Here is a 12,771-nt window from a genome sequence, read left to right as displayed (position 1 = left end):
ATACAGGTAACGCTGCGGGTGGCCGTATAAACAACTTTAACACTGTTACAAATATGCGCCACACTGTGAACCCACACCAAACAAGAATGACAAACACATTTTGGGAGAACATCTGCACCGTAACACAACATTTGACATTTTTTAACACTGACATTTTCATATCAGTACATTCCTTCTTCACTGGAAAAAAAATGCCCCTTGTAAAAAGAGTAAAAATAAATAATACAGGTTAGAGGTGTCAAAAAAAAAATTTGATTTTCAGATTAGTCGCATTATTTGTAACGATTCTTAATCGATTTTTTTAAAATCGATTTTTGAATTTTTTTTCCCTTTTTTTTTTTCCCCACTCTGTCCTATCCAGCCACTCAGACAAATCATATTGTTGATGTAGCTGAGCTACATCTGCTGTACACTGCAAAAAGTCAGTGTTCAAAAACAAGAATTTTTTTTTACAAAAATTAGGGGTATTTTATTTGAACTAAGCAAAATTATCTGCCAATAGAACAAAAAAATTTGGCTTGTCAAGACTTTCCAAAACAAGTAAAATTAGCTAACTTCAATGAACCCAAAAGTACCTTAAAATAAGTATATTCTCACTAATAACAAGTGCACTTTTCTAGGTAGAAAAAAAGAGACCTTTTTGCTCAATATGTTGAAAAATATTCTTAAATTATGTAAATCCATCCATCCATCCATTTTCTACCGCTTATTCCCTTCGGGGTCGCGGGGGGCGCTGGAGCCTAGCTCGGCTACAATCGGGCGGAAGGCGGGGTACACCCTGGACAAGTCGCCACCTCATCGCAGGGCCAAATGCTAGTGCCATTATCTTGACATAATAATATGCGCTCGGCATCATGTTTTTTTTTTTCATGCTTGAAATAAGAAATTATTACTTAAAAAAAAAAAGTAGTTTTATACTTGTGAGTGTTGATGACACAGCTTTGCATCAGTTGATATTCCAGTTTCAAGCATGTTTTACTCCAGTGTTTTTCAACCACTGTGCCGCGGCCCACTAGTGTGCCGTGAGATATAGTCTGGTGTGCCGTGGGAGATTATCTAATTTCACCTATTTGGGTTAAAAATATTTTTTTGCAAACCAGTAATTATAATCTGCAAATGATGTGTTGTTGTTGAGTGTCGTGCTGTCTAGAGATCGGCAGAGTAACCGTGTAATACTCTTCCATATCAGTAGGTGGCAGCAGGTAGCTAATTGCTTTGTAGATGTCGGAAACAGCGGGAGGCAGTGTTCAGGTAAAAAGGTGTCTAATGCTTAAACCAAAAATAAACAAAAGGTGAGTGCCCCTAAGAAAAGGCATTGAAGCTTAGGGAAGGCTATGCAGAACGAAACTAAAACTGAACTGGCTACAAAGTAAACAAAAACAGAATGCTGGACGACAGCAAAGACTTACTGACGGCATCCACAATGTACATCCAAACATGACATGACAATCAACAATGTCCCCACAAAGAAGGATACAAACAACTGAAATATTCTTGATTAGTAACACAAAGTAGATGGGGGAAATATCGCTCAAAGGAAGACATGAAACTGCTACAGGAAAATACCAAAAAAAGAGAAAAAGCCACCAAAATAGGAGCGCAAGACAAGAACTAAAACATTACACACAGGAAAACAGCAAAAAAGTCCAAATAAGTCAGGGCGTGATCTGACAGGTGGTGACAGTACACCTACTTTGAGACAAAAACTATATCGATTCATAATTGGTTATGGTTTAAAGTCACATCCAACAATTGCGACAACTACTTTTTATTGTCAACTGAGTTTCATTTTTTAATGATTTCTGCTGGTGGTGTGCCTCCGCATTTTTTCAACGCAAAAAGTGTGCCTCGGCTCAAAAAAGGTTGAAAAACACTGTTTTACTCAATATAGGTCATAAAATCTCAGCAACAAGCTGTAATATCTTACTGAGATACTTTAGGACCAAAACCCTTAAAACAAGTAAAACACTTTAACATAAAATCTGCTAAGTGAGAAGAATTATCTTGTCAGACAGAAAATAAGCAAATATCACCCTTATTTGAGATATTTCATCTTACTTAGATTTCAGTTTTTGCAGTGTTCACATTTACTTTAGAAAATACCAATGTTAAATACTTCTCTTGTTGTCTTATTAAATGTTTGGGTAGAATTTTGTGAAACAAAACCAGTTTTCTTTTAAGTAATATAGAAATGTATCGGAGCTGCTTATCTATTTTACAGAGGAATGTAGTTCATCATAAAACTGGCACCCAATGTTATTAAAAAAGTACTGATCTTGAAACGAGAATCGTCTTGAATCGAGAATCGATCCTGAATCGAATAGTTACCCCCAAGAATGGAATCAAATCGTGTGATACCCAAAGATTCACAGCCCTAATACAAGTCGTGTTTGCTTTGTAATGGGAACAAAACACTTACCAAAGGAACAAGTCAAAATTGTCTTTGTATGATTTTTTGAAATAAAACACATTTAAGCTTTAAAAACTTACAAGTGATCTTAAAATTAGCCATTAAAACTAGGGATGTCCGATAATGGCTTTTTGCCGATATCCGATATTCCGATATTGTCCAACTCTTTAATTACCAATACCGATATCAACCGATACCGATATCAACCGATACCGATGTATACAGTCGTGGAATTAACAGATTATTATGCCTAATTTGGACAACCAGGTATGGTGAAAATAAGGTCTTTTTTTTTTTAAATTCATAAAATAAAATAAGATAAATAAATTAAAAACCTTTTCTTGAATAAAAAAGAAAGTAAAACAATATAAAAACAGTTACATAGAAACTAGTAATGAATGAAAATTAGTAAAATTAACTGTTAAAGGTTAGTACTAGGGATGTCCAATAATGGCTTTTTGCCGATATCCGATATTCCCCAACTCTTTAATTACCGATACCGATATCAACGATACCGATATCAACCGATATATGCAGTCGTGGAATTAACACATTATGCCTAATTTGGACAACCAGGTATGGTGAAGATAAGGTACTTTTTTTAAAAAATTAGTAAAATAAGATAAATAAATTAAAAACATTTTCTTGAATAAAAAAGAAAGTATAACAATATAAAAACAGTTACATAGAAACTAGTAATGAATGAAAATTAGTAAAATGAACTGTTAAAGGTTAGTACTATTAAGTGGACCAGCAGCACGCACAATCATGTGTGCTTACGGACTGTATACCTTGCAGACTGTATTGATATATATTGATATATAATGTAGGAACCAGAATATTAATAACAGAAAGAAACAACCATTTTGTGTGAATGAGTGTAAATGGGGGAGGGAGGTTTTTTGGGTTGGTGCACTAATTGTAAGTGTATCTTGTGTTTTTTATGTTGATTTAATAAAAATTTTAAAAAACGATACCGATAATTTCCGATATTACATTTTAACGCATATATCGGCCGATAATATCGGCAGGCCGATATTATCGGACATCTCTAGTTAGTACTATTAGTGGAGCAGCAGCACGCACAATCATGTGTGCTTACGGACTGTATCCCTTGCAGACTGTATTGATATATATTGATATATAATGTAGGAACCACAATATTAATAACAGAAAGAAACAACCCTTTTGTGTGAATGAGTGTGAATGGGGGAGGGAGGTTTTTTGGGTTGGTGCACTAATTGTAAGTGTATCTTGTGTTTTTTACGTTGATTTAATTAAAAAAAACAAAAACGATACAGATAATTAAAAAAACGATACCGATAATTTCTGATATTACATTTTAAAGCATTTATCGACATCTCTAATTAAAACTGATTATTAGCTATACTTAATAGTATTGTAAAGTTGTGTGTCTTGTAACACACATAGTGGGGGTCACCCACATATGCGGTCCTCTCCAAGGTTTCTCATAGTCATTCACATCGACGTCACATTGGGGTTGTGAGTTTTTCCTTGCCCGTATGTGGGCTCTGTACCGCGGATGTCGTTGTGGCCTGTGCAGCCCTTTGAGACACTTGTGATTTAGGGCTATATAAATAAACATTGATTGATTGAGTGATGATTAAAAGTAGCATCTGTTGCTTAAAAACAAGTTCTGAGTTTGAGTATATTTCGAACATGCAAGCATACAACATGATACATCACAATTTCCAGTTTCTCTTTTCAACATGTTCGAAAAGGAGTAGGAAGCAACAGAGTCTCACTGAAAAATTACTAATTAGGGGACATGTATTAAGTTTGTTTACATATTTTGACTAGGAATTAGAACTATATAGTTGGTGAGATTGTAACGTGTGCGTGCGTGTGTGTGTGTTCTGGCAATGCTTGCTTAATGGGGACATCGCTCTGTTTACACAGTCACCTTTAGGGGACCTCTGACGGTAAGGGGACAAAAAAAACAGGTCCCCTACAGGGAAACCTTTTTTAAATGGTAGGCATCTTCAGAATGAATCTGACTAAGTGATTTTTAAGCTTTGGCCCATAAAACATGTTTACTGGTTAGTTTGAGTGTGAGACATTTGCACAGCAGCCCCCTCATCGGGCTGTAGCTGGTACTGCACTCGCTGCTTTTTTAAAATGGTCCTCAGTAGTCGCGTACAAATTTGTGTGAATTATGCAAAATTATTTAAATTTGGTCCCTATGAACTAGGAGTGTGGGAAAAAATCGATTCGAATTCGAATCGCGATTCTCACGTTGTGCGATTCAGAATCGATTCTCATTTTTAAAAAAATAGATTTTTTATTTATTTATTTTTTTATAAATTTTTATTTATTTATTATTTTTTTTATTTTTTTTATTAATCAATCCAACAAAACAATACACAGCAATACCATAACAATGCAATCCAATTCCAAAACCAAACCCGACCCAGCAACACTCAGAACTGCAATAAACAGAGCAATTGAGAGGAGACACAAACACGACACAGAACAAACCAAAAGTAGTGAAACAAAAATTAATATTATCAACAAACAGTATCAATATTAGTTACAATTTCAACATAGCAGTGATTAAAAATCCCTCATTGACATTATCATTAGACATTTATAAAACATTTTTAAAAAAGAACAATAGTGTCACAGTGGCTTACACTTGCATCGCATCTCATAAGCTTGACAACACACTGTGTCCAATATTTTCACAAAGATAAAATAAGTCATATTTTTGGTTCATTTAATAGTTAAAACAAATTTACATTATTGCAATCAGTTGATAAAACATTGTCCTTTACAATTATAAAAGCTTTTTACAAAAATCTACTACTCTGCTTGCATGTCAGCAGACTGGGGTAGATCCTGCTGAAATCTATGTATTGAATGAATAGAGAATCCTTTTGAATCTTGGCAAAAATCTTAGCCACACGATTATCAAATGTAATAGGAAAATTAATTCATACTGACCAAACTGGCTTCATGGAAGGTCGACAATCTTCAGACAATACAAGGAAATTGTTTAATGTTATTTACTATGCTAGAAGTCTCCCTTATCCCACAGCAGTATGTACTGTTGATGCGGAGAAGGCATTCCACCGCATAAACTGCTCATTTATGTTTTGCACATTACGTAAATTTGGATTTAGAGATAATTTTATACAATGGATTAAGATGCTTTATACAAGGCCCATGGCATCAGTCAAAACCAATAATCATATTTCAGAACCTTTTTCGTTAAAAAGAGGAGTAAAACAAGGATGTCCTGCATCTGGATTATTATTGAATTTGGTTATTGAACCCTTAGCTGCAAAAATAAGAAGTGAAAATAATATTCATGTTATAAAAATTGGCTCTCAGTATAATAAGCTATCGATGTATTGTGATGACATAATTCTCTACCTGTCACATGTTAACTCCTGTCTACACTATATCAATAATGTCATCACTGAATATGGCTGTTTATCAGGGTATAAAGTCAATTGGGACAAATGTGAAATATTACCACTTAAAAGCCTACTGAAATGAATTTTTTTTTATTTAAACGGGAATAGCAGATCCATTCTATGTGTCATACTTGATCATTTCGCGATATTGCCATATTTTTGCTGAAGGGATTTAGTAGAGAAAATCGACGATAAAGTTCGCAACTTTTGCTCGCTGATAAAAAAAGCCTTGCCTGTACCGGAAGTAGCGTGACGTCACAGGAGCTAGTATTCCTCACAATTCCCGTTGTTTACAATGGAGTGAGAGATTCGGAGCGACAAAGCGACGATTACCCCATTAATTTGAGCGAGGATGAAAGATTCGTAGATGAGGAACGTTACAGTGAAGGACTAGAGAGGCAGTGATGGACGTATCTTTTAACTTAGGTACAAGCTGGCTCATTGGATTCCACACTCTCTCCTTTTTCTATTGTGGATCACGGATTTGTATTTTAAACCACCTCGGATACTATATCCTCTTGAAAATGAGTCGAGCACGCGAAATGGACATTTAAAGTGACTTTTATCTCCACGACAATACATCAGTGACACACTTAGCTACTGAGCTAACGTGATAGCATCATTCTCAAATGCAGATAGAAACAAAATAAATAAATCCCTGACTGGAAGGATAGACAGAAGATCAACAATACTATTAAACCATGTACATGTAACTACACGGTTAAAAATTCTCAGCCTGGTAAGGCTTAACAATGCTGTTGCTAACGACGCTAAGGCTAATTTAGCAACTTAGCAACCGGACCTCACAGAACTATGATAAAAACATTAGCGCTCCACCTACGCCAGCCAGCCCTCATCTGCTCATCAACAGCTGTGCTCACCTGCGTTCCAGCGTTCGACGGCGCGACGAAGGACTTCATCCGTGGGTTTGGCGGCAAGCATCGGTTAGGCGTAGTAAGTAGTCCTTGTTGTGTTGCTGTAAGTATTGTACTTAGCCGCTAATACACCGATCGATCCCACCTACAACGTTCTTCTTTGCAGCCTCCATTGTTCATTAAAGGCCTACTGAAACCCACTACTAGCGACCACGCAGTCTGATAGTTTATATATCAATGATGAAATCTTAACATTATAACACATGCCAATACGGCCGGGTTAACTTATAAAGTGACATTTTAAATTTGCCGCTAAACTTCCGGTTCGAAACGCCTCTGAGGATGACGTATGCGCGTGACGTAGCCCGGGGAACACGGGTATGCCTTCCACATTGAAGCCAATACGAAAAAGCTCTGTTTTCATTTCATAATTCCACAGTATTCTGGACATCTGTGTTCGTGAATCTGTTGCAATTATGTTCATTGCATTATGGAGAAAGAAGCTGAGCAAGCAAAGAAGAAAGTTGTCGGTGCGAAACGGACGTATTTTTGGAAAGAAGTCAGCAACAACAGTACACAGCCGGCGCGTCTTTGTTTACATTCCCGAAAGATGCAGTCAAGATGGAAGAACTCGGATAACAGAGACTCTAACCAGGAGGACTTTTAACTTCGATACACAGACGCCTGTAGAGAACTGGGACAACACAGACTCTTACCAGGATTACTTTGATTTGGATGACAAAGACGCAGACGTGCTACCGTGAGTATGCAGCTTTGGCTTCTAAACATTTGATCGCTTGACCGTATGTGCACAACTTTTTTTTTGCGTATGTACGTAACTTTTTTAAAATATATAAGCTTTATGAACCTTGAGTTAGGTGAACGGTCTTTTGGGCTGAGTGATTGTGTGTGTTGATCAGGTGTTTGAATTGTATTGGCGTGTTCTATGGAGCTAGGAGCTAGCATAGGAGCTAGGAGTTAGCATAACAAAGACGTAGGTGTTTTTATGCAGGATTAATTTGTGTCATATTAAATATAAGCCTGGTTGTGTTGTGGCTAATAGAGTAAATATATGTCTTGTGTTTATTTACTGTTTTAGTCATTCCCAGCTGAATACCAGGTACTGTGAGTATGCAGCCTTGGCTGCTAAACATTTGATAGCTTGACCGTATGTGCGCGTCACGTACGTAACTTTTTAAAATTATATAAGCTTTATGAACCTTGGGTTAGGTGAACGGTCTTTTGGGCTGAGTGATTGTGTGTGTTGATCAGGTGTTTGAATTGTATTGGCGCGTTCTATGGAGCTAGGAGCTAGCAGAGGAGCTAGGAGCTAGCATAACAAACACGTAGGTGTTTTTATGCAGGATTAATTTGTGGCATATTAAATATAAGCCTGGTTGTGTTGTGGCTAATAGAGTATATATATGTCTTGTGTTTATTTACTGTTGTAGTTATTCCCAGCTGAATATCAGGTCACCCCCGGCTCTCACAGCATCTTCCCTATCTGAATAGCTTCAACTCCCCACTAGTTCTTCACTTGCACTTTACTCATCCACAAATCTTTCATCCTCGCTCAAATTAATGGGGAAATTGTCGCTTTCTCGGTCCGAATCTCTCTCACTTCATGCGGCCATCATTGTAAACAATAGGGAACTTTGCGTATATGTTCAATTGACTACGTCACGCTACTTCCGGTAGGGGCAAGCCTTTTTTTATCAGATACCAAAAGTTGCGATCTTTATCGTCGTTGTTCTATACTAAATCCTTTCAGCAAAAATATGGCAATATCGCGAAATGATCAAGTATGACACATAGAATAGATCTGCTATCCCCGTTTAAATAAAAAAAATTCATTTCAGTAGGCCTTTAAACAAATTGCAAAAGATTCACCAACACAGATGTCCAGAATACTGTGGAATTTTGTCGAAGAAAACAAGAGGTTTTTATATCGGGTCAGATGGGGTACAACCACTTCCGTGAATTTTGTGACGTCACGCGCATAAATCATATCCAAAGGAGATTTTCAACCGGAAGTGTGGCGGGAATTTTAAAATTGCACTTTATAAGTTAACCCGGCCGTATTGGCATGTGTTGCAATGTTAAGATTTCATCATTGATATATAAACTATCAGACTGCGTGGTCGGTAGTAGTGGCTTTCAGTAGGCCTTTAACACTGCAAGAAATCACAAGTTCAGAACTCCAAAATTGGGTTTGGTTTTGAAATTGTATTGCATTATTATGGTATTGTTGTGTATTGTTTTCATTTAAAAAAAAAAAATAAAAAAATCGTTTACGAATCGAGAATCGTGTTGAATTGAAAAAAAAAAAAATCGATTCTGAATCGAATCGTGGGACACTCAAAGATTCCCAGCCCTACTATGAACCATATGAACTCTTTTTTTTTTTCCCCCAGGGTCCCCAGTAAGAATGATCAGCACATTACTTCATCAATCCAGAGATTTAAAGACGTGTATGAGTTAACTGGGCAGTGGACATTTTACACCATTTTTATTATGCCTCCACAACCTGTAGAAAGGGTGGTCCCCACAAGTGATGATCAAAAACTTGGTCCCCATTCCAAATGATAACCAGTGTGTGTGTGTGTGTGTTTGTGTGTGTGTGTGTGTGTGTGTGTGTGTGTGTGTGTGTGTGTGTGTGTGTGAGTGTGTGTGTGTGTGTGTGTGTGAGTGTGTGTGTGAGTGTGTGTGTGTGTGTGTGTGTGTGTGTGTGTGTGTGTGTGTGTGTGTGTGTGTGTGTGTGTGTGTGTGTGTGTGTCCAGGTGCAGCAGATTCTCACCTATGAAGATTCCGTGGCTGTTCACCTTTCCAAGATTCTGACTTCAGACCAACACTCGGTGGTCATCTCCTCTGCCAAGTATGGCAACTTTTGGTTTGCTCGCCACACACCTGGCTGTGGTGTTGACGTGTGTGTGTGTGTGTGTGCAAAGGGTTCTGTGTGAGACGGTCAAGGACTTTGTGGCCCGGATCGGGAGAGCCTACGAGAAGAACACCGAGAGCTCGGATGAGTCGGACGTCATGGCGAAGAAGGTAGAACTTTTCGATGGGAACTTGCCAAGTTTGTGGTGAGTAAATGTGAAGGTGTGTGTCCCAGTGTGTGGTCCTCAAGGAGAAGCTGGACCTGCTGCTCAAAACGCTCAACGACGAGTCGCAGGCGTCCTGTCTCCTCCCGCCGGCTCCGCCCCCCACCATCACCGAGGAGCAGGAAGAGGGCGAGGGCTTCATCATTCCCCTCCTCACTCCTCAGAGCCGGACGCCGCCCGACTCCACCCCCTGCTCCCCCCGACCCTGCGCCTCCGCGGCGGCCATTTTTAAGCCCAGAGAGCAGCTGATGCTGCGCGCCAACAGCCTGAAGAAAGCCATCCGTCAGATCATCGAACACACCGAGAAAGGTACCCGTCATTTCGACACCGGCCTCCGTCCCGCTTGACTTTCTTCTCTTTTTGCGCCCTTTCCGCCAGCCGTGGACGAGCAGAACGCGCAGACCCAGCCCGTCTTCTCGCTGGCCGGCGTCAAGGTGGAAGGGCTGGTGGAGGAAGACGAGGACGAGGAAGACAAGGTGTCACTGCAGTCGTACGGCGCCAAACTCAGCAGCGCTCGCAGAGGTCAGTCTCTACGCCTATTTGGACCCTAAGGTCATCCTAAAGCGGTCTGAGTGAGGTCATGTGAGTAGAATTGAGGATCAAGTCTTTATTCTATACCAGTGTTTTTCAACCTTTTTTGAGCCAATGCACATGTTTTGCGTTGAAAAAATGCGGAGGCACACCACCAGCAGAAATCACTAAAAAACGAAACTCAGTTGGCAGTAAAAAGTCGTTGTCGCAATTGTTGGATATGACTTTAAAGCATAACCAAGCATGCATCAATATAGCTCTTGTCTCAAAGTAGGTGTACTGTCACCACCTGTCACTTCACATCCTGACTTATTTGGACTTTTTTGCTGTTTTCCTGTGTGTAGTGTTTTATTTCTTGTCTTGCGCTCCTATTTTGGTGGCATTTCCTCTTCCTTTGAGTGATATTTCCCGCATCTACTTGGTTTTAGCAATCAAGAATATTTCAGTTGTTGTTATCCTTCTTTGTGGGGACATTGTTGATTGTCATGTCATGTACGGACGTACATTGTGGACGCCGTCTTTGCTCCGCAGTAAGTTTTTGCTGTCGTCCAGCATTCTGTTTTTGTTTACTTTGTAGCCAGTTCAGTTTTAGTTTCGTTCTGCATAGCCTTCCCTAAGCTTCAATGCCTTTTCATAGGGGCACTCACCTTTTGTTTATTTTTTGGTTTAAGCATTAGACACCTTTTTACCTGCACTCTGCCTCCCGCTGTTTCCGACATCTACAAAGCAATTAGCTACCTGCTGCCACCTACTGATATGGAAGAGTATTACACGGTTACTCTGCCGAGCTCTAGACGGCACCGACACTCAACAACAACACATCATTTTCAGACTATAATTACTGGTTTGTTAGGTGAATTTAGATAATCTCCCACGGCACACCAGACTGTATCTCACAGCACACTAGTGTGCCGCGGCACAGTGGTTGAAAACACTGTTCTATACAAACAATACCAATACCAGCACCGGAGACAGGACCCAGCTGTCTAAAGCCCGGATCATGTTCTTAAAATGGTCGCTCTCCTCGTATGATTTTTTTTGTGGCAAATATCGAAACCGAAAGTTAACTTGGAGCACGTACACTCTTGTCCACTCTCACTCTCCGAACAACATTCAAACTAGAGGGGATAATGTGTGTGTGCGTTTAGCTCAGAAACAGGGTGAGATTGTTTTGATCGCCCCACCTCATTTTATATGGCCCGCAAACGCCTGGAAATAATATGCGTCAAAGTACTTTATTTTTTCTGACAGAAAAAAATACACGTATCGCTTGTCTTTCAAACTTGAATAGTATCTCATAAGGGTGCAACCAAAAGTCAACATTGTCGACAATAACATTTGTCGCCGACAATTATATTTGTCGACAATGGTCGTGATGTCATCACACGTATTTTTCCTCAACTCGCAAAAACATGGCCAGTGATAACATGTCAAGTGTGAGAATATTTCCTCTTTTTCTTGTTAAAAACATGACTTCCTTGCTCATTTTGCAAAGCAGACCTTGTTTTTATGGCATGGGATTTTTCCGTCTATAGTCGGAAATCTGTCTTTTTCTATCTCTGTAAAAATATATAAAAACATATTTTTTCGTTTTTCTTCATTTTTTTCTGACTTACAAAGTTAAAATCTTGATCCATCTCTTTGCCATACCTGCCAACGATTACGGTTTTCCCGTAATGAGTACGGTTTTTGTTAATCCAGTGGTAAAAACTACAGTTGTGGGCGGCATAGCTCGTTTGGAAGAGTGGCCGTGCCAGCAACTTGAGGGTTCCAGGTTCGATTCCGTTGTGTCCTTGGGCAAGACACTTTGCCCACCTGCTCCCACACTGCAAAAACTGAAATCTAAGTAAGATTAAATATCTCAAATAAGGGTGATATTTGCTTATATTCTGTCTGATAAGATAATTCTTCTCACTAAGTAGATTTTATGTTAGTGTTTTACTTGTTTTAAGGGTTTTGGTCCTAAATGATCTCAGTAAGATATTACAGCTTGTTGCTGAGATTGTATGACCTATATTGAGTAAAACATGCTTGAAACTAGAATATCAACTGTTGCAAAGCTGTGTCATCAACACTCACAAGTATAAAACTACTTTTTTCAAGTAATCATTTCTTATTTCAAGCATGGAAAAAAAAAATCATGACTTTGACATAATTGTGTCTCATAATTAAAACAGATGACAGCCAAATGGACTTTGCTGTTTTATTTTCAATGAAACAATAGAAAATACGTACTCATATAGAAGTACAGTTGTTATTAGTGAGAATATACTTATTTTAAGGTATTTTGGGTTCATTGAGGTTAGCTAATTTTACTTGTTTTGGAAAGTCTTGACAAGCCAAATTTTCTTGTTCTATTGGCAGATCATTTTGCTTAGTTCAAATAAAATACCTCTAATTTTTGTATTTTTTTT

General features: G+C 38.6%; 1 protein-coding gene across 3 annotated transcripts in view; it reads left to right on the top strand.

The window, feature by feature from the left end:
- LOC133658617 (diacylglycerol kinase delta-like) overlaps positions 1–12,771 on the top strand; it is a 67,448-nt gene that overhangs the window by 25,408 nt on the left and 29,269 nt on the right. For all 3 annotated transcript variants that reach the window (XM_062060843.1, XM_062060841.1, XM_062060842.1), the window contains 4 exons: positions 9,506–9,600; positions 9,674–9,773; positions 9,838–10,135; positions 10,205–10,348. In XM_062060843.1, the coding sequence (XP_061916827.1) occupies positions 9,506–9,600; positions 9,674–9,773; positions 9,838–10,135; positions 10,205–10,348 (637 nt within the window). The remainder of the gene's footprint in view (positions 1–9,505; positions 9,601–9,673; positions 9,774–9,837; positions 10,136–10,204; positions 10,349–12,771) is intronic.

Source organism: Entelurus aequoreus, linkage group LG10 (assembly GCF_033978785.1).
Source record: "Entelurus aequoreus isolate RoL-2023_Sb linkage group LG10, RoL_Eaeq_v1.1, whole genome shotgun sequence".
Taxonomy (NCBI): Eukaryota; Metazoa; Chordata; class Actinopteri; order Syngnathiformes; family Syngnathidae; genus Entelurus; species Entelurus aequoreus.
Note: the sequence above shows the minus strand (reverse complement) of the source record. Positions and strands in the feature narration are given on the sequence as shown.